At 38.1% G+C, this 21,279-nt stretch overlaps 1 protein-coding gene across 1 annotated transcript in view; it reads left to right on the top strand.

Moving 5' to 3' along the window:
- The window catches only part of CFAP91 (cilia and flagella associated protein 91), an 85,635-nt gene that overhangs the window by 15,610 nt on the left and 48,746 nt on the right, over positions 1-21,279 (top strand). The window contains exon 6 of the mRNA XM_045785102.2: positions 13,525-13,706. Coding sequence (XP_045641058.2) covers positions 13,525-13,706 — 182 coding nt within the window. The remainder of the gene's footprint in view (positions 1-13,524; positions 13,707-21,279) is intronic.

The following is a 21,279-nucleotide window of genomic DNA, read 5'->3' as shown; positions in this document are numbered from 1 at the left end:
TACCATTCTCTACAATCTCTTTTAGATAATAGAAGGAGAGGGAATGCTTTCTAACTTTATGAGGCCAGCATTATTCTAAAAGCAAAATCAGACAAAGACATTAAAAGAAAATGGCAGATCAATGAACATAGGCACAAAAATCCTCAACAGAATATTAGCAAATCAAATCCAACAGTGTATAAAAAGAAATACACACCATGACCAGGCTGGTGCAAGGCTGGTTCAGCATTTGGAAATCAATTAGTGTAATCCATCATGTTAGCAGGCTAAACAAGAAAAATCACATGATCATGTTAATAGAGGCAGAAAAAGTATTTGACAATATCCAATACTGTTGATGATAAAAACTCTGAGTAAACTAGAAATAGAAGGAAACTTCCTCAACTTGATGAAGAACATGTACAAAACCTACAGCATACTTAATGATGAGAAATGCAAAGCTTTTCCACTAAGATCAGGAACAAGGCAAAGATGTCCCCTCTCACCCCTCCTTTTCAACATCATAGAAGTCCTAGCTAATGCAATAAGACAAGAAAAGGAACTAAAGGTTATATGGATTGGGAAGGAAGAAATCTGTCTTTGTTAACAGATGCTATGTTTATCTATGTAGAAAATCAGGGGAAAAAAGGACTAAAAAAACTGGAACCAATAAGTGATTATAATAAGGCTGTAGGATACGAGGTTAATATACAAAAGTCCATTGCTTTCCTATATACCAGCAACAAGCGGGATTTAAAATTAAAAATACAGTTCCATTTACATTACCATAAAAAATGAAATATTTAGGTATAGATCCAATAAGATATATACAAGATCTATAGGAAAAAAACTATAAAACTTCGATGAAAGAAATCAAAGAAGAACTAAATAAATGGAGAGTTATTCCATGTTCTGGGATAAGAAGACTCAATATTGTCAAGATGTCAAGTCTTCACAACTTGATCAATAGATTTAATGTAATCTCAGTCAAAATCCCTACAAGTTATTTTATGGATATCAACAGACTGATTCTAGAGCTTATATGAATAGTCAATATGTGTTGATAATAGCCAACACGATATTGAAGGAGAGGAACAAAGTTGGAGGACTGACTCTACCTGTCTTCTAGACCTACTATAAAGCTATAGTAATCAAGATGCAGTGGTACTGGGGAAAGAATAGACAGATCAGTGAAACAGAATAGGGAGCCCAGAAGTAGGCCCACATAAATATAATCAACTAATCTTTGACAAAAAGAATAAAGATAATACAATGGAGCAAAGATAGTCTTTTCAACAAATGGTGTTGGGACAACAGGACATCTACATGCAAAATAAATAGATCAATCAATCCAGACACAGACCTTACACCCTTCACAAAAATTAATTCAAAATGAATCACAGATCTGAATGTAGAATGCAAAACTGTAAAACTTTTAGAAGATAACAAGAAAAAACTTAGATGACCTTGGGTATGGCAATGACTTTTTAGCTATAACACCAAAGGTACAATCCTTTTAAGAAATGATGGATAATCTGGACTTTATTAAAATTAAAAACTTCTGGTTTTTGAGCAAAGATGGCAGAGTAATAGGAGGATCCTAGGCTTACCTTATCCCTTGAACACAGCTAGATAAATATCAAATTTTTCTGAACACCCAAGAAGTCTGAGTACTGACAGAACAAACTGCACAACCAGAGGGAGAGAAAAGGCCACGTGGAGGAAGGTTGGAGGTGTGGAGATGTGATGTGGGGGAGAAAGGGATGGCAGGTGCTGCAGAGAGGAGGGAGCCCTGATCATGAAGAGAGGCAAGGTGGGGGTGTTGCATGGGGATCACACAAGGAGAACATTTCCCCAAAGCCATTGATTGGGAAAATGAGAGGGGCTGATTATCATGAGTTTTTACAATCAACAGAACTCAAAGACTGGAGTTTTAGAGTCCCATGCTGTGGCCAGTGTGGAGCCCAGTAGGTGCTGCAGTGCTCCTGTGGAGAAGGAGAGCAGAGAGCCTGGGAGCAGATGGTGTGACCTGAGGATCCCCTGGGATGCACTGGGAGAGATGGTTCCCCCTTCCTGGAGTGCATCTGGGAGGAGTGGAATTGCTTCTCCAGGGAAAAAGGAGGTGGCAGGCACCATTATGCTCCTCCACCCCTTAGCATAGACACAGACATCCCCTGAGGGTGGCTAACATGGACACTGGCTTTTTGCTTCCCTTTACTCCAAACTCCTGTGTGTTCATGCTATTTCTGAGACAAACCTGTACCAGCACCAGTGTGGCAAGACCCTTCCCCAGACGACCAATGCGCAGGTCCAAGCCACGCCAGGTCCCTAAAGTTTGGAGCTGTAAAACTCAGGCGGCCTGCCTGGGATAAAACACAGGTGCCCTGCAATGCTGGGTAGGCAGACACCCAGACACAGGGTGAAGGCAGGGATCTGAGGGACACCTGGGACACACAAGGGGAGATTGTTTGCTCTTCAGTAAGGGCTTCTGAGACAGTGGTGGACACAATCTCCCCCCTCCAGGATGAGGGAGAGGGCTGGTGCCATTTCCCTTCCCGGCCCCTCAGCATAAACTAACTTGAGTAAGCAGCACAAGCCAATGGTGGCAGCATAAACTGCTTACACCAAGCCCTGCCCCCTCCACTCTGCAGGTGCTTCTTTACTCGGGCAAGTGTGCCTGAGAACCTGAGCTGTGGGCCCCTCCCCCAGAAGACCAGCATAATCCCCCTGTATACACCAAGTCTACTGACCAAAGAGTGCTACAAAGCATCAGGTCTCTTTTAATAAGCAGACCAGAGCACACATAGTTAAAACTTGCCACACTCTGGCCAAGTTTCAAACAGTCCCCAATGTAGGCAAGGTGAAACTCTTCAGAGGACTGACCTGAGGGAAAGAGTAGCCAGAACACAGCAGCAGAGTGCACACAGCATATACTAGAGAAACTTCTTGAAGTGTTAGGCCCTAGACAGCATATGACCTCTTCTTCATAAAGCCATTACTCTCAGGAGAAGGAAACATAACAGGCTTTCCTAACACAGAGAAGAAGATGGAGACCTAAACAAATACCAAGACGGAGGAATTCATTCCAAAAGAAAGAAAAAGAAAAGGTCATGCTAGAGATCTAATCGAAACAGATATAAGTAATATGCCTGATCCAGAATTTAAAACAACAACCATAAGGATACTAGCTACGCTTGAGAAGAGCATAGGAGACACCAAGGAGTCCCTTACCTCAGAGATAAAAGACCTAAAACTAGTCAGGCTGAAATTAAAAAATGCTATAACCAAGATACAAAACTGACTGTATGTAATGACCACAAGGATGGACAAAACAATGAATAAGTGATATAGAAGATAAAATTATGGAAAATAATGCAGCTGAAACGAAGAGGTAAAGAAAAATTTTGAATCATGAATGTAGACTTAGGGGACTCAGTGACTCCACAAAGCATATAACATTCATATCATAGGAGTCCCAGAAGAAGAAGAGAAGGAAAAAGGGGCAGCAGGTTTATTTGAGGAAATTATAGCTGAAAACTTTCCTAATCTAGGGAAGGAAACAGATATCTAAATCCAGAAGGCACAGAGAACTCCCATCAAAATCAAAAAAAGCTTGCCAACGCCAAGACACATTGTAGTAAAATTTGCAAAATACAGAGATAAGGAAAAAATCCTAAAAGCATCAAGAGAAGTCACTAACTTACAAGGGAAGACAAATAAGGTTAGCAGCAGACCTATCCACAGAAACTTGACAGCCCAGAACAGAGTGGCATGATATAGTCAATGTGCTGAAGGGGAAAAATATGCAGCCAAGAATACTCTGTCTAGCAAGGTTGTCATTCAGAGTAGGAGAGAGAAAGTGTTTCCCAGACAAAAAAAGCTAAAGGAGTTCATGACTACTAAACCAGCCCTGCAAGAAATTTTAAAGGGGACTCCTTGGGTGGGAAAGAAAGACCAAAAGTAAGGAAGACTAGAAAGGAACAGAGGAAATCTCCAGGAACAAGGACAAAACAAGTAATACAATGGCACTGAATTCATATCTAACAATAATCACTCTGAACGTAAATGGACTAAATGCTCCAATCAAAAGACATAGGGTGTCAGAATGAATAAAAAAAAATAAGGCCCATCTGTATGCTGCCTACAAGAGACTCACTTTAGACCTAAAGGCGACTATAGACTGAAAGTGAGGGGATGGAGAACCACTTATCATGCTAATGGACATCAAAAGAAAGCCAGAGTAGCCATACTTATATCAGATAAAGTAGATTTTAAATCAAAGACTGCAACAAAGAGTTGGAGAAGGGCATTGTATCATAATAAAGAGGCCTATCCAAAAAGATCTAACAATTGAAAATATTTATGCCCCCAACTTGGGAGCACCCAAATATATAAAACAATTAATAACAAACATAAAGGAACTCACTGATAATGATACAATAATAGTAAGGGACTTTAACACCCCACTTACAGCAATGGACAGCTCATCTAAGCAAAAAGTCAACAAGGGAACAATGGCTTTGAATGACACACTGGACCAGATGGACTTAACAGATATATTCAGAACATTTCATCCTAAAGCAGCAGAATACACATTCTTTTCGGGTGTACATGGGACATTCTCCAGAATAGATTAATTACTAGGTCACAAATCAGGCCTCAACAAGTACAAAAAGATTGAGATCATGCCATGAATATTTTCTGACCACAATGCTATGAAACTTGAAGTCAACCACAAGAAAAAATTTGGAAAGACCATAAATACATGAAGGTTAGGGAACATCTTGCTAAAGAATGAATGGGCTAACCAGAAAATTAAAGAAGAAATAAAAAAATACATGGAAACAAATGAAAATGAAAGCATGCTGGTCCAAAACCTTTGGGATGCAGGGATGCCTGGGTAACGCAGTCATTAGGCGTCTGCCTTCAGCTCAGGGCGTGATCCCGGCGTTCCGGGATCGAGTCCCACATCGGGCTCCTCTGCTGGGAGCCTGCTTCTTCCTCTCCCACTCCCCCTGCTTGTGTTCCCTCTCTCGCTGGCTGTCTATTTCTGTCAAATTAAAAAAAAAAATTCAAAACCCTTGGGATGCAGCAAAAGCGATTATAAGAGGGAAGTATGTAGCAAGGTAGGCCTACATCAAAAAGAAAAATCTCAAATACACAACTTAACCTTATACCCAAAGGAGCTAGAAAAAGAACAAGTGAAGCCTAAATCCCACAGAAGAAGGGAAATAATAAAGATTAGAGCAAAAATAAATGGTACAGAAATTTAAAAAATCAAACGGAATAGATCAATGAAACCAGGAGCTGGTTCTTTGAAAGAATTAATAAAATTGATAAACCCCTAGCCAGCCTTATCAAAAAGAAAAGACACAAATAAATAAAATCACAAATGAGAACGGAGAGATTACAACCAACACCACAGAAATATAAACAATTATAAGAGAATGTTATGAAAAATTATATGCCAACCAATTGGGCAGTCTGGAAGAAATGGATAAATTCGTAGAACTTATAAACTACCAAAACCGAAGCAGGAAGAAATAGAAAATTTGAACATACCTATAAACAGCAAAGAAATTGAATCATTGATCAAAAAAATCTTCCAACATACAAAAGTCCAGGGTCAGGTTCCCAGGGGAATTCTATCAAACATTTAAAGAAGAGTTAATACCTATTCTTCTTAAACTGTTCCAAAAAACAGAAATGGAAGGAAAACTTCCAAACTCATTCTACAAGGCCTGCATTACTTTGGTTCCAAAACCAGAGAAAAACCTGAATAGAAAGAATTACAGGCCAATATCCCTGGTGAATATGGATGTAAAAATTCACAAGATAGTAGCAAGTTGAATCCAACAGTACATTAAAGAGTTATTCACCCCAAACAAGTGGAATTTATTCCTGAGCTGCAAGGTGGTTCAAATCCATCAACATGATGTACCACATTAATAAAAGAAAGGAAAAGAACCATATGATCCTCTCAATAGATGCAGAAAAAGCATTTGACAAAGTACAGCATCCATTCATTATAGAAACCCTCAACAACGTAGGGATAGAAGGAGCATACCTCCACATCATATACAAAAAACCCACAGCTAATGTCCTCAATGAGGAAAAACTGAGAGCTTTTCCTGTATGGTCAGGAATAAAACAGGGATGTCCACTCTCATCTTTGTTATTTAAAGTAGTACTGAAAGTCCTAGTCTCATCAGTCAGACAACAAAAGGAAATAAAAGGCATCCAAATCAGCAAGGAAGAAGTCAAACTTTCACTAGTCATAGACAACATAACACTCTATGCAGGAAATCCAAAAGACCCCACCCAGAAATTGCCAGAACTGATAACATGAATTTAGTAAAGTTGCAGGATACAAAACCAGTGTACAGAAATCTGTTGCATTTCTATACACCAATAATGAAGCAGTAGCAAGAGAAATCAAGGAATCAATCCCATTTACATTGCACCAAAGACAAGATACCTAAGAATAAACCTAACCAAAGAGGTAAAAGATCTGTACTCTGAAAACTATGGAACACTTATGCAAGAAATTGAAGAAGACACAAAGAAATGGAAAAGCATTCAGTACTTATGGATTAGAAGAGCAAATATTGTTAAAATGTCTATACCACCCAAACAATCCACACATTTAATGCAGTCCCTATCAAAATACCACCAGCATTTTTCACAGAGCTAGAACAAACAATCCTAAAATTTGTATGGAACCACAAAAGACCCTGAATAGCCAAAGCGATCTTGTAAAAGCAAAGCAAAGCTGGAGGCATCGCAATTCAGGACTTCAGATTATATTACAAAGCTGTAGTTATCAAGACAGTATGGTACTGGCACAAAAACAGATCTATAGATCAATATAGCAGAATAGATGACCCAGAAATGGACTTACAACTATATGGTCAATTAATCTGTGACAGCAGGAAAGAATATCCCATGGAAAAAAGACAGTCTCTTCCACAGTTGGTGTTGGGAAAACTGGACAGCAACATGTAGTAGAATGAAACTGGACCATTTTCTTATATACAAAAATAAATTAAAAATGGATGAAAGACCTAAATGAGAGACAGGAAAACATCAAAATCTTAGAGGAGAACACAGGCAGCAACCTCTTTGACCTTGGCTTCGGCAACTTCTTACTAGACATGTTTCTGGAGGGAAGGAAAACAAAAGCCAAAAGAACTATTGGGACTTCATCAAGATAATAAACTTCTGCACAGCAAAGAAACAATCAAGAAAATTAAAAAGCAATTTGTGGAATGGGAGAAGGTATTTGCAAATGACATATCTGATAAAGGGTTAGTGTCCAAAATCTACAAAGACCTTATCAAACTCAACATCCAAAAAAATAAATAATCCAGTTAAGAAATGGGCAGAAGACACGAATAGACATTTTTTCAAAGAAGAAATCCAGGTGGTAACAGACACATGAAAAGATGCTCAACATCACTCATCATCAGGGAAATGCAAATCAAACCATGATGGGATACCACCTCACACCTGTCAGAATGGCTGAAATTAACAACACAGGGAACAACAGATGTTGGTGAGGATGTGGAGAAAGGGGACCCCTCATGCACTGTTGGTGGGAATGCAAACTGGCGTAGCCACTCTGGGAAACAGTATGAAGGTTCCTCAAAAAGTTAAAAATGGAACTACCCTGCAATCCAGCAATTGCACTACCAGGTATTTACCCAAAGGATACAAAAATACTGATTTGAAGGAATACATGCACCCTGATATTTATAGAAGCATTATCAACAACAGCCAAATTATGGAAAGAGCCCAAATGTCCATCGACTGATGAATGAATAAAGAAGTTGTCTCTCTCTCTCTCACACACACACACACACACACACACACACACACACACACACACATATGTATACACGCACACACACAATGGAATGTTTAAAAAAGAATGATATCTTGCCATTTGCAATGACATGGATGGAACTAGAGTGTATTATGCATTATTATGTATTATCTATTAAGCAAAGTAAGTCAGAAAGACAAATACCATTTGATTTCATTCATATGCAGAATTTAAGAAACAAAACAGATGAACATAGGGGGGAAAAGACAGGCAAACCATAAAACAGACTTAATTATAGAGAACAGACTGAGGGTTGCTGGAGGGGAGGTGGGCAGGGGGATGGGTTAAATGGGTGATGGGGATTAAGGAGGACAGTCGTTGTGATGAGCACTGGGTGTTATATGTACATGATGAATCACTAAATTGTACTCCTGAAACCAATATTACACTGTGTGTTAACTAAGTGGAATTTAAGTAAAAGCTTAAAGAAAACAAATAAAATTAAAACCTTCTGCTATACAAAAGACAATGTCAAAAGAATGAGAAGACAAGCCACAGACAGAAAATATTTGCAAAAGACATACTTGCTAAAGGACTGTTACTCAGACTATGTAGTGAACTCTTCAAACACAACAATAAGAAAAAGAACAACCTGATTTTAAAACGGGCCAAAGACCTTAACAGACACCTCACAAAGAGGATCTACAGATGGCAAATAAGCATATGAAAAGATGCTTTACATCATATGTCATTGGGGAAATGCAAATTAAAACAATAATAAGATGTCACTATGTACTTACTAGAATAGCCACCATCTGGAACACTGATAACACCAGCACTAGGAACCCTCATTCATTGCTGGTGGGAAATACAAAATGCTACAGCCACTTCAGAAGACAGTTTGGCTGTTTTCTTATAAAACTAAACATACTCTTACTATATGACCCAGCAATCATGCTCCTTGGTGTTTACCCAAGAAGTTGAAAACTTATGTTTGCACAAAACCTGCACATTACCATAGGTATTTATAGCAGCTTTATTCATAAATGCCAAAACTTGGAGGCAACCAAGATGTCCTTTAGCAGGTTGATGGATACACTATGGTATATGAGACAATGTAATATAGTATTCATCACAAAAAAGAAACGAGCTATCAAATCATGAAAAGACATGGAGGAATCTTAAATGCATATTACTAAGAGAAAGAAGCCAATCGGGAAATGCTACATACTGTATGATTCCAACTATATGACATTCTGTAAATGGCAAAACTATGGAGATTATAAAAGGATCATTGATTGCCAGGGGTTGGAGGGGTATGAATGAATAGAAGGAGCACAGAGAATTTTTAGGGTGGGGAAAATACTCTGCATGATACTATAATGGTGGACAGATGTTATTATATATGTATACTATATATTGAAAGGATTTGTCCAAACCATAGAATGTATAATACCAAGAGTGAACTCTAATGTACACTATGGGGAGCTTATCATGTGTAAATGTATGTTTCTCAGTTGTAACAAATGTACCACTCTGGTGAGGGATATTGATAATGGAGTAGGCTATGCATGTGTGGAGGCAAAGTGTATATGGGAAATCTCTGTACCTTCCCCTCAGTTTTACTGTGAACATAAAACTGCTCCAAAAACATTAAGTCTTTAAAAAACACAAACCTTTATTAGAGTTCATAATTACAGAACAGGGTTTGCTACTTTGTGAAACTCCTCTTTGTGTTTAGTTTTGTTGGGCCTGGAAAGTAAAATCTAGAAGGGGGTATGGCAGACCATGCACACTCCTGGTGCCTGTGCAGTCATGGAGGAGGAAGGGTCTGGATGGAGGGAACAGAGTAGCAGTAGGTGCTGTGAGGATACCAGTGAGCCTGTGGATGGGATCCAGGGTTCAAGCCGGATAAGAAGCAGATAATGGGGTCTTTCTCATTTTTGAGTCCTGACTGAAGTTGGGGATAGGTAGGAAAGAGATCACTGTTCTTTCTTATTCAGTTTATTCTCCCCTAAAACCAGCTGGAATGGAGGAAAAGAGAATAGGTTGGAGAAAAATAACAAGTTAGTTAGGAAAGAAACTGTGTTAAGTTACCGTAGGACTTCTGTCAAAGTAGCATTCCCCCTTTGCATCCTCTCCTCTGATTCACCTAGAAGGATCTAAGTCATCAGAAAACTTAGAAGGATTCATTAAGCTTTATCATAATCTTAGCATATTTGATCAGATGGTTCAAATGTGTAATTTTTAATGTGGAAAACAATTTATTCTCTTGATTCAAACTAATTTAAACTAAAAGCTGATTTGAAGTTATTTTCTCAACTAGAATCTTTATAGTCAAATAATTTCTGCTGAAAACATAAATTACAAATATCTAAATTATCTACATAAGTTAGAAATTCATAGCAGCTGCTGAAAAAATGAATACCAATAGAATTCAGCAGTAATAACAATTTAAAGTACTATTTCATTACAGGTTGAACTTCCAAGTAGGTGCTTCTTTCTAGCTGACTTGAAGTGCATTTTTCTTAGAGCTAAGCTCTGTATGTTTGGCCTATATATAAACAGTTCCCATTGCCTTTGACTATTTTTTAAAATGGAGATCTTTCTCTTTTTTGCCATTATATTTAGTTTTTTTGTTTATGTAATTTAACAATTCTTCTACCAACTAGAAAACATATTTTCTTTTAAATGGAAATGGCCATATTGTTTTTATTTCCGTATTTTAATAGTAGTACATGTTGAGGTTAAAAAAAAATTAGAAAATTTAGAAAACTATAAACATGAAAAAATTCTCTAATCCTATCCAGAAATAATTGTTATTTTGCTGTATATCCACCTAGGCATTTTCTATGCACAAAACACAGTTTTTAAACATAAAAATGTACTCCCGTTGTACATATAGACTGCTTTGTAGTTTGCCTTTTTCCTACTTTACATTGAATCATGGACATTTTTGTATGTTTATAAATACTGGTCACATTTTTACTTTTAACAGCTGCATAAATTCCATTACAGGTGTGCCATATTTTTTTAACTTGTTTTTCTATTGGTGGTGATCATTTAAGTTTAATCTTTCTTGAAAAAGAGCCACATGAATAGATTGGAAAGAGTCTCATTAAGTATGGTTTAGTTTAAAAAGGCAAGATGCAAAAATGTATTTATAATGTGATTCCATGTTAGCAAAACAATAAAATAATCCTCTATATGTGTGTATTTGTGTGAGTGTAGAAAAATAAGGGTGTATAAAAATACAGCAAGATTCAAGGATAATTCAAGTATATCCGAGATCTAGGATATACAGAGAAGGTACTGCTGTAGGTGGATAAGGGAGGAAAAGATACTAAGGGAAGCAAACTCAAAAAGTAAAAGAAAAAAGCACTGCTGGGGTGCCTGGCTGGCTCAGTCAGTGGAGGGTGCAACTCTTGATCTTGGGGTTGTGAGTTTGAGCCCCACATTGGGTGCAGAGATTGCTTAAAAATAAAATCTTTATTTTATTTTATTTTTTAGATTTTATTTAAATTCAAGTAAGTTAACATATACTGTATTACTAGTTTCAGGGGTAGAATTTAGCGATTCATCATTTGCATACAACACCCAGTGCTCATTACATCACATGCCCTCCTTAATGCCCATCACCCAATTACCCCATCCCCCTACCCACCTCCCCTCCAGCAACTCTGTTTGTTCCCTGTAGTTAAGAGTCTCTTAAGGGTTTGTGCCCCCTTTGTTTTTATCTTATTTTATTTTTCCTTCCCTTCCCCATGTTCACCTGTTTTATTTCTTAAATTCTACATATGAGTGAAATCATATGGTATCTGTCTTTCTCTGAGTTATTTCACTTAGTGTAATACACTCTAGTTCCATCCATGTCATTGCAAATGGCAAGATTTCATTCTTTTTGATGGCAGAGTAATATTCCATTGCATGTATATACCACATCTTTATCTACTCATCAGTTGATGGACATCTAAACATAAAATCTTAGGAAAAAAAAAAAGAAAAAAAGCACTGCAACTAGACCATGAAAGCATATGTGCTTGTTATAAAAATTGTATATAAAAATATACTTGTTATAAAAATTATGTTAAGAGTAGACATATGTTTAAATGAATTAATGTAAAATTTTTTTCTGTACTTAAAAATAGCCAGAATAAAAAAAAAGATGAAAATATGGGTACAAGGTCGATGCCTAATAACCTCAGGTACAACCATTTTTTAAACTTGGCCGTAAAAAAGAGTTTGTTTTTATTCTTACACATCAGACTTCGTGAATGTGTTTGCATATATCTCTGTACACTTGTCCAGTTATTTCCTAGAATAAATTCCTAGGAGTACATTCGCTGGGGCAAAATAGTATTTTAAAGGTCAGATAGATATTGCTAAGTTACCCGTTAGGTTATGTCTATTTGTATTTCAATCAACAGTTTCTGAGCCGCCTGTTTCTTTACACCTTCATCAATGCTGGGCATTTTCAATCTTTTAAATCTTTGCTTATGTGATGTAATAAAACAGCATCTTGCAGCTTTATTTTACTTTTCTTTGATTACTAGTTATGTTCATTATTTTTTCATATGTTTGTTAGAAGTTTTCATTTTTGTGAATTGTTCTTTATCCATTTTTCTGTTGGTGTTGATGTACTGTACTGACAGTACAGACTACTGTCGTCCTGGTTTACAAGGGCTTTTTGTATAGAAAGGCTGTTTAACTTTTATCATGTATGTTGCACATCCTATTTCTTTTTTTTTTTTTTTTTTAAGATTTTATTTATTTATGTGACAGAGAGACAGCCAGCGAGAGAGGGAACACAAGCAGGGGGAGTGGGAGAGGAAGAAGCAGGCTCCCAGTGGAGGAGCCTGATGTGGGACTCGATCCCGGAACGCCGGGATCACGTCCTGATCCGAAGGCAGACGCCTAACGACTGCGCTACCCAGGCGCCCCCATGCACATCCTATTTCTAAGTGTGCCATTCATATTTTAAATTTGTTTATAATACTTTGAGCTATAGAAGTTTCAACTTAACCTTAACTCTGTTGATCATTTCTTTTTATAGTTTCTGGCTTTTTAGCCATGCTGAAAAAGACTTTGACTCAAAGATGGTATATTTACTTACGTTTCCTGTTAGTACTTTTGTAGTCTCATTTTTACATTAAATGCCTTAAAATATCTGTAATTAATTTTTGTCCAAGGGATGAGGTAACTTTTCCAAAGATAACCAAGTAATCCTAGCACTAATTATTGAGTCATCTATCTTGAAAGAACCTTGCCTTTTTAAAAAATCAGAAAGCATCTCTTCTCTTTTCTCTGCTCCTGAATTTCTAGAGGGAAACAGTTAAATTTGGTTGTATAACTAAAAGCAGAGAAAAAAGAAACCAAGAAGTAGAAATTCCCAACAGGTTCAGAAGGAACTGTATGACATCCTAGAATCTAGGTTTTATAGTTTTATACTACAGTCCCACCCAGTGATACACAGATAAACAGGTACTTTTGTGAGTAGACCTGGGCTTTTCTATCCCTTCAGTTTCTTGGTAGAGGTGAGACTAACAAGGCAGTTCTCTCAAGATACTTGGGCACAATCCTGGTTACACTGGATTCATGAATTTGTGCATGTTTAAAGGGGGAATGGGCTTAGTGAAGCTAAAGATTTATTTCTACTTAACTGTATAGTATTCTAAGTGATTGGATCAGGTTTTAATTTTTATAATAATTTTCCCTTTTAGGACAGAGGCATATATTTTCCCTCCTACTTCTGCTAAGTACCCTCCCGTACCTTCAAAGTATACTGTGGGTACTCAGACTGATTATCGGGATGCTGAAGTTCAGACTGATCCATATTCTCCAGAATATGTAGTATGTCAGGATTCAATCCCTGAACTCTTGACCCTGGCTGCGCTTACTTGGGGTGAGTTGGTAATTGGCTTGAATATTTGAGGATGCCTGTCCTGATAACTGTGCGTGCTTTTGAGTTCCTGGAAATGATGTGCTTAGAGGCAACTGTGGTATAAAGTGTTACTATTTAAAATGTCTTGCTCAGCAGAGCTACCTCATAGACTCATACTTCTACTGATACTTTTGTTCAAAGAGAGGTATACCCTTTCCATTGTAAGGAGTCCTATTATACTTTATCCCTGAAGCTGAAGTTCTATTTCAGCTTAATTTTGTGGTTATTTGCTGACTACTCATCCCCCCACACACATTGGTTTTCTAGTGAATCAATTCCTTTTCATTGAGCAATCCTTACTCCCTCTTTACACATAAATCTTTTTTGAGTATATAATACTGAATGTGTATTCCACCATATGTAACAGTATTTTCTTACCTGGCCAAAATATCTTGCAATTTATCAAAGCTCTCTTACATACCCTTTTGGATGATTTGAGTGATTTCTTTTGGTGTTATCTCTGAAATGCTACTATGTTCAGGTTCAGAAATTCACTCTTAGAATGCAATAAAATCTGACCTAGGTCTATATTATGTGAAATTAGAAAAACTAATAAGGAAAGGGGCTTTTGGAAATGACTAGACATTAGCTTCTTGAACTCACTTGATTGTAGCTGGGAAACAGAGCCAGAGAGGCCAGCTCCTCCCAGGCGGTGGAGATAGTTGGTACACTGGAATGATTTTTATTAAAATGAGATTACCTTTGTTTCCCAGTTGTGATGATTTGCTGTGGTCAAGTCTGTGTCATAGACAATGAAGACGTTAATATCTGAGCTCTAGTTTTGATTCTTATTTCCTGGCTCACCTTACGAATTCAGATGAAGCATTCTTGACAAACATACTTGAAAGCATAAGCTCTACTTTCAGACCTAGATGACAGATTAAAAATATGCTGAAACTTTTCCCTTCTGCTCTGAATTTAAATATGTATTAGTGTATATATATGAGTATATATATTGGTTATGTGTTTATTAGTGTGTGTATGTATGTATATATACGTATATGTGTACATATGTACATACACATATATGTACATATATATACACATACACACACACACACACACACACACACACAGACACACACTTTAAAAAAAAGGAAGAAAAGTTCCATAGTTTAGAAGTGGAGACTTAGGACTTCTTCCTAAAAGAAAGAAACAGCTGGGAACCTATGATGATGAGCAGGGACTGTGAATGGTGGGGAGCCAGATCTGAATTACCTTTCTGAACTAGAGGAAGCAGGACTTTTCTCTTGCCCACAGGTGGGACTGAAGCCCAATGCCTGCCAACACAGAGGTTGAAGTCTCAGTAAAAACCACCGAGTCAGGCCTACCCCCTCATTTTTGAGGCCCTGAGTCGGAGTTTAAATGGAGGCCTATATACTGTATGTATAGATGTTTAAAGATTATAAATAAAGTTAATATCTGTTAAGTAAAATATTTTAAGTAAAAAAATCTGTATTTTTCACAAATATATCTTTATAACAAATTGAAATGATAAGTTTAAATTGAAAATTCTTAGATTCCAGGATGTCTGGGTGGCTCAGTCGGTTAAGCGTCCGCCTTCAGCTCAGGTCGTGATCCCAGGGTCCTGGGATCAAGGCCCCTGTCGGCTCTCTGCACAGCAGGGCGCCTGCTTCTCTCTCTGCCTGCCACTCCCCCTGCTTGTGCTCTGTATCTCTCTCTCTCTTTCTCTCTCTGATAGGTAGATAGATTAATTAATTAATTAATTAATTAAAAAGAAAATTCTTAGATTCCTTGGGATTCTTTGGTGGAATGGGGCAGCAAGGGAAGAGGCTGCCTGTGACTTACCTTTTCCTCTGGCTGTGTTCCACATCATGAGGGTCCTGTCATGTATGCATGTGATTACTTCATCTTGTTTTTCCAATCTCTGTGTACATATCCCTGTAAACAGCTGCCACTTGGCTACCCCTTGGGTTTAAGGGTGAACAAACAGTGGTGCCTGTGTGGCTCAGTTGGTTAAGCTTCTGACTTTAGCTCAGGTCATGATCCCAGGGTCCTGGGATCGAGCCCCACATTGGGCTCCTTGCTCAGTGGAGAGCCTGCTTCTCCCTCTCCCTCTGCTGCTCCCCCTGCTTCTGCTCTTTCTCTCTCTTTGTCATATAAATAAAATCTTTTTTAAACAGGGTGAATGGACAGCAGCATATAATCTGCCCTTGGGAGTCTGAATTCTGGGAAGATGTCCATGTAGATTGTGGAAGGAGGCTTGGGCCATTTGTTCAAGGAATTCAGGTCTTTAAGAGTAAAGTAGCTCTAGCTGGGCATAGTCTGTTGAACTCCTCGTCCTATGATGATGGGCAGGGCTCTAAAGAATGAGGCTGGGGAGCGATCCCTCTTGCCAGGTAAAAGAGTGTTACTACCCAGGGTGCTCATGAGAGAAATCTACAGATGATCTCAACCCAAGAATCACAGAGCATCTAAGGAACACAGATACCAGGAGTGATCCACAAAAATTAAAAGAGAGAGAGAGAAAATAAATTCCTGGGCAAACAGAGCAAATGGAGCAATCTGAAAAGGACTTGGGAAATACTTTTTATATCCTCAAAGAGATAAAGGGAGATAAAGCATGAAAACAAGAGTGGGAGCTATGAAAAAGAACCAGTTGCAATCATAGGGAAGGAAAACTTTGAAGTTTGAAATGAAATGAGCTCAGTAGTAAACTAGGCAGAGCTGAAGAACAAATTAGTGAAATGAAAGATTAAATGAACAAGTATTCCAGAATGCAATATTCAAAGTTAGAATAAGATAAAAAAAAAAAAAAGTAAGAGCCATGGATGATAGGATTGTAAGATCTTATAATAGAATGGTGGAGAAGCAATGCAAGAAAAGATAATGGCTGAGAATTTCCCAGGACTAAAGAAAGATATGAGTCCACAGATTGAAAAATTTCATTGAGGACCAAACAGGATAAAAAAAAAAAAATCACACCTACTAATAAAGGAAAAAGGAAAAAACTGCAAAAGCTATTGGAGAGAAAAGTCAGATTACCTGCAAAGAGATAGAAACCAAATTGACATTTTATAGAATTATTTTTAAAGTGCCGTGGGATAGGGACATCTTGGTGGCTCAGTCGGTTAAGCATCTGCCTTCAGCTCAGGTCATGATCCCAGGGTCCTAGGATTGAGTCCCGCATCTGGCTCCTTGTTCAGCAGGGAGCCTGCTTGTCCCTCTGCCTGCTTCTCCCCCTGCTTGCGTGCACGCGTGCTCTCTCTCTGACAAATAAATAAAATCTTTAAAAAAAAAATGCTGTGGGAAAATAATTGCAAATCTAGAATTCTTTTACCAGCCAAACTATTATTCAGGAGTGAAGGTGAAATAAAGACTTTTCATAGGATAGGACATTTCATAGGATCTATCTCATAGGATATTGTACAGATTAAGAAAAATCCTTTATGTAATGTACTTAGACCAGTGCCTAGCATGTAAATAAGCTTCCTATAAATGTTAGCTATTAATCTGAATAAAAGAAGATGAAAGGATACACTTCTGTAGGAAGAAAAATGATCTCAAAAGGAAGAAGCAGGGTTTGAGAACGTGATATGCAAAAAAACAGAAAAACATGTCATTAAAATTGTTAGGTGTTGAGTTTCTAAAGATGGTAATTTTTTTAAAGATTTTATTTATTTGAGAGAGAGAGAGAGAGCCCACACAAATGGGGGGAGGGGCAGAGGGAGAAGCAGACTCCCTGATGAGCAGGGAGCCCGACACGGGCTTGATCCTAGGACCCCAGCATTATGACCTGAGCCAAAGGCAGATGCTTAACTGACTGAGTCATCCAGGTGCCCCTAAAGATGATAATTTTTTAAAAGATTTTATTTATTCATTTGAGAGAGAAAGCACAAGCAGAGAGAGGGCAGATGGAGAGAGAGAGGGACAGGCAGGCTTCCCACTGAGCAGAGAGCCCACCGTGGGGCTCCATCCCAGGACCCTGTGATCATGACCTGAGCTGAAGGCAGACGCTTAACCTACTAAGCCACCCAGGTGCCCCATAAAGATGATAATTTTTTTAAAAAAAGGAGCAAGTACTAAAACTAGGTCAGGATTGGCAAACTATGGTCCACAAGCCAAATTGGCCTATTGCCTTTTTTTATATAGCTTGGGTGCTAAGAATGATTTTTACATTGTAAAATAGATGAAGAAAATCCTGCTATTTTATAGCATGTGAAAATTACATGAAATTAAAATTTCAGTGACTCTAAAGTGGTTTTACTGGAATACAGCCACACTCATTTGTTTATGTACTGTCTGCCTGCTTTTGCACTACATTTTTGAAAAAAAATTTAAAATTTAAATTTTATTATAATTAACATACAGTGTTATATTTCAGGTGTACAATGTAGTGGTTCGACAGTTCTATACATTACTCAGCACTCATCACAATAAGTGTATTTTTTTTAAAGATCTTATTTATTTATTTGACAGAGAGACAGCCAGCGAGAGGGGGAACACAAGCAGGGGGAGTGGGAGAGGAAGAAACAGGCTCCCAGCAGAAGAGCCTGATGTGGGGCTCGATCCCAGAACGCTGGGATCACGCCCTGAGCCGAAGGCAGATGCTTAACGACTGCGCCACCCAGGCGCCCCACAATAAGTGTATTTTTTAATCCTCATCACCTATCCCTCATTCCCCCTCTTCCAGTAAGCTTCAGTTCTCATAGTCAAGGGTCTATTTTTTGTATTTCTTTTTTTTTTTCTTTGTTGGTTTGTTTTGTTTCTTAAATTCCACATGAGTGAAATCATATGGTATTTGTCTTTCTCTGACTGACTTATTTCACTTAGCATTATGCTCTCTAGCTCTACCCATGTTGTTGCAGATGACAAAATTTCATTCTTTTTATGGCTGAATAATATTCCATTGTGTATATAAACCACTTCTTATTTATCCATTCATCAATCCATGGACACTTGGGTTGCTTCCATAATTCGTCAATCATAAATAATGCTGCTATAAACATAGAGGTACATACATCTTTTGAAATTAGTGCTTTTGTATTCCTTGGGTAAATACCCAGTAGTGGAATTACTGAATCATATGGTAATTTTAGTTTTCATTTTTTGAGGCACCTACATACTGTCTTCCACAGTGGTTGCAGAAGTTTTCATTCACGGGGCACCTGGCTGGCTCAGTTGGAAAAGCATTCCACTCTTGATCTCAGGTTCATGAGTTCGAGCCACATGTTGGGTATAGAGATTACTTAAAAATAAAATCTTAAAAAAAAAAGTTTTGGGGCGCCTGGGTGGCTCAGTTGGTTGAGTGTTGGACTCTTGATTTTGGCTCAGTTTATGATCTCAAGGTCTTGAGATTGAGCCCCGAGTCGGGGTCACGCTTAGTGGGGAGTCTGTTGGAGGTTCTCTCTCTCCCTCTCCCTTCGCCCCTCCCCCACTCATGCATGCACTCTCTCTCTCTCTCTCTCTCAAATAAATATATAAATCTTTTTAAAAATTTTGCATTCCCACCAACAGTAGTAAAAGTTTCTTTTTCTCCACATCCTTGCCAACACTTGTTGTTTCATGTTTATTTTAGCCATTCTGACAGGTGTGAGGTGGTATCTGATTGTGTTTTTTTTTTTTTTTTTTTAAAGATTTTATTTATTTATTCGACAGAGACAGAGACAGCCAGCGAGAGAGGGAACACAAGCAGGGGGAGTGGGAGAGGAAGCAGCAGGCTCATAGCAGAAGAGCCTGATGTGGGGCTCGATCCCATAACGCCGGGATCACGCCCTGAGCCGAAGGCAGACGCTTAACCGCTGTGCCACCCAGGCGCCCCCTGATTGTGTTTTTGATTTGTATTTCCCTGATGATGAGTGATGCTGAGCATCTCTTCACGTGTCTGTTGGCCATCTGTATGTCTTCTTTGGAGAAATGACTGTTAATGTCTCCTGTCCATTTTTTTTTTTTAAGATTTTATTTATTTATTTATTTGACAGAGACAGAGACAGCCAGCGAGAGAGGGAGGGAACACAAGCAGGGGGAGTGGGAGAGGAAGAAGCAGGCTCCCAGCGGAGGAGCTTGATGCGGGGCTCGATCCCACAACGCCGGGATCACGCCCTGAGCCGAAGGCAGACGCTTAACCACTGTGCCACCCAGGTGCCCCTCCTGTCCATTTTTTAATTGGATTTTGTGTGTGTGTGTGTGTTGAGTTGTAAAAGTTCTTTATATATTTTGGATACTAACCGTTTATCAGATATGTCATTTGCAAATATCTTCTCTCATTTCATAGGTTGTCTTTTAGTTCTGTTTTGTTTCCTTTGCTGTGCTTTTTATTTTGGTGTAGTCCCAGTAGTTTATTTTTGCTTTTTTCCCTTGCCTCAGCAGACATATCTAGAAAAATATTGCTATAACCAAGGTCAAAGAAATTATTGTCTGTGCTCTCTTCCAGAATTTTTATGGTTTCAGGTCTCATATTTAGGTTCCTAATCCATTTTGAGTGTATTTGTGTGTGGTATAGGAAAGTGGTCCAGTTTCATTCTTTTGTATGTAGCTATTTAGTTTTCTTGACACCATTTGTTGAAGAGACTGTTTTTTTCCCCATTGCATGTTCTTGCTTCCTTTGTGGAAAATTAGTTGACCATATATAACTGTCAGTTTATTTCTTGGCTTTCTGTTCTGTTGATCTATGTGTCTGTTTTTGTGCCAGTACCATACTGCTTTGATTAATACAGCTTTGTAGTATATCTTGGATTTTGGGATTGTGACACCTCCAGTTTTGTTCTTTTTTTGCCAAGATTGCTTTGGCTATTTGGAGTCTTTTGTGGTTCCATACAAATGTTAGGATTATTTGTTCTAGTTCTGTGAAAAATGCTGTTGGTATTTTGATAGGGATTGCATTAAATCTGTACATTGCTTTGTGTAGTATGAACATTTTAACAATATTTGTTCTCCCAATCCATGAGCATGGAATATCTTTCCATTTGTTTGTATCATCTTCAGTTTCTTTCATCAGTGTTTTATAGTGTTCAGAGTAGAAGTCTTTTACCTCCTTGGTTAAGTTTATTCTCAGATATTTTATTCTTTTTAGTGAAATGGTAAATGGGACTGTTCTCTGAATTTCTCTTTCTGCTACACTAATAATTTAGGTGTAGTTCAACAGATTTTTGTATATTGATTTTGTATTCTGTGACCTTCCTGAATTCATTTATCTGTTCAGGTAGTTTTTTGTTGGAATCCTTAGGGTTTTCTCTATATAGTATCTTGTCATCTGCAAATCATGAAAGTTTTACTTCTTTCTTACCAATTTTTACTTCTTTCTTACCAGTTTGGATGCCTCATTTCTTTCTGTTGTCTGCTCGCTCTGGCTAGGACTTCTAGTACTAGGTTGAATAAAAGTGGTGAGAGCGGACATCCTTGTCTTTTTCTGACCTTAGGGGAAAAGCTCTGAGTTTTTCACCATGGAGTGTGATGTGAGCAATGGGGTTTTCATATTATGTTTTTCTTTTTTTTATTGAGGTAAGTTCCCTCTGAACCTACTTTGTTGAGGGTTTTTATCATGATGGATGTTGTGCTTTGTCAGATGCTTTTT

The sequence above is a fragment of the Ursus americanus genome, chromosome 4 (genome assembly GCF_024610735.1).
Source record: "Ursus americanus isolate L20-20 chromosome 4, mUrsAme1.1.p, whole genome shotgun sequence".
Taxonomy (NCBI): domain Eukaryota; kingdom Metazoa; phylum Chordata; class Mammalia; order Carnivora; family Ursidae; genus Ursus; species Ursus americanus.
Note: the sequence above shows the minus strand (reverse complement) of the source record. Positions and strands in the feature narration are given on the sequence as shown.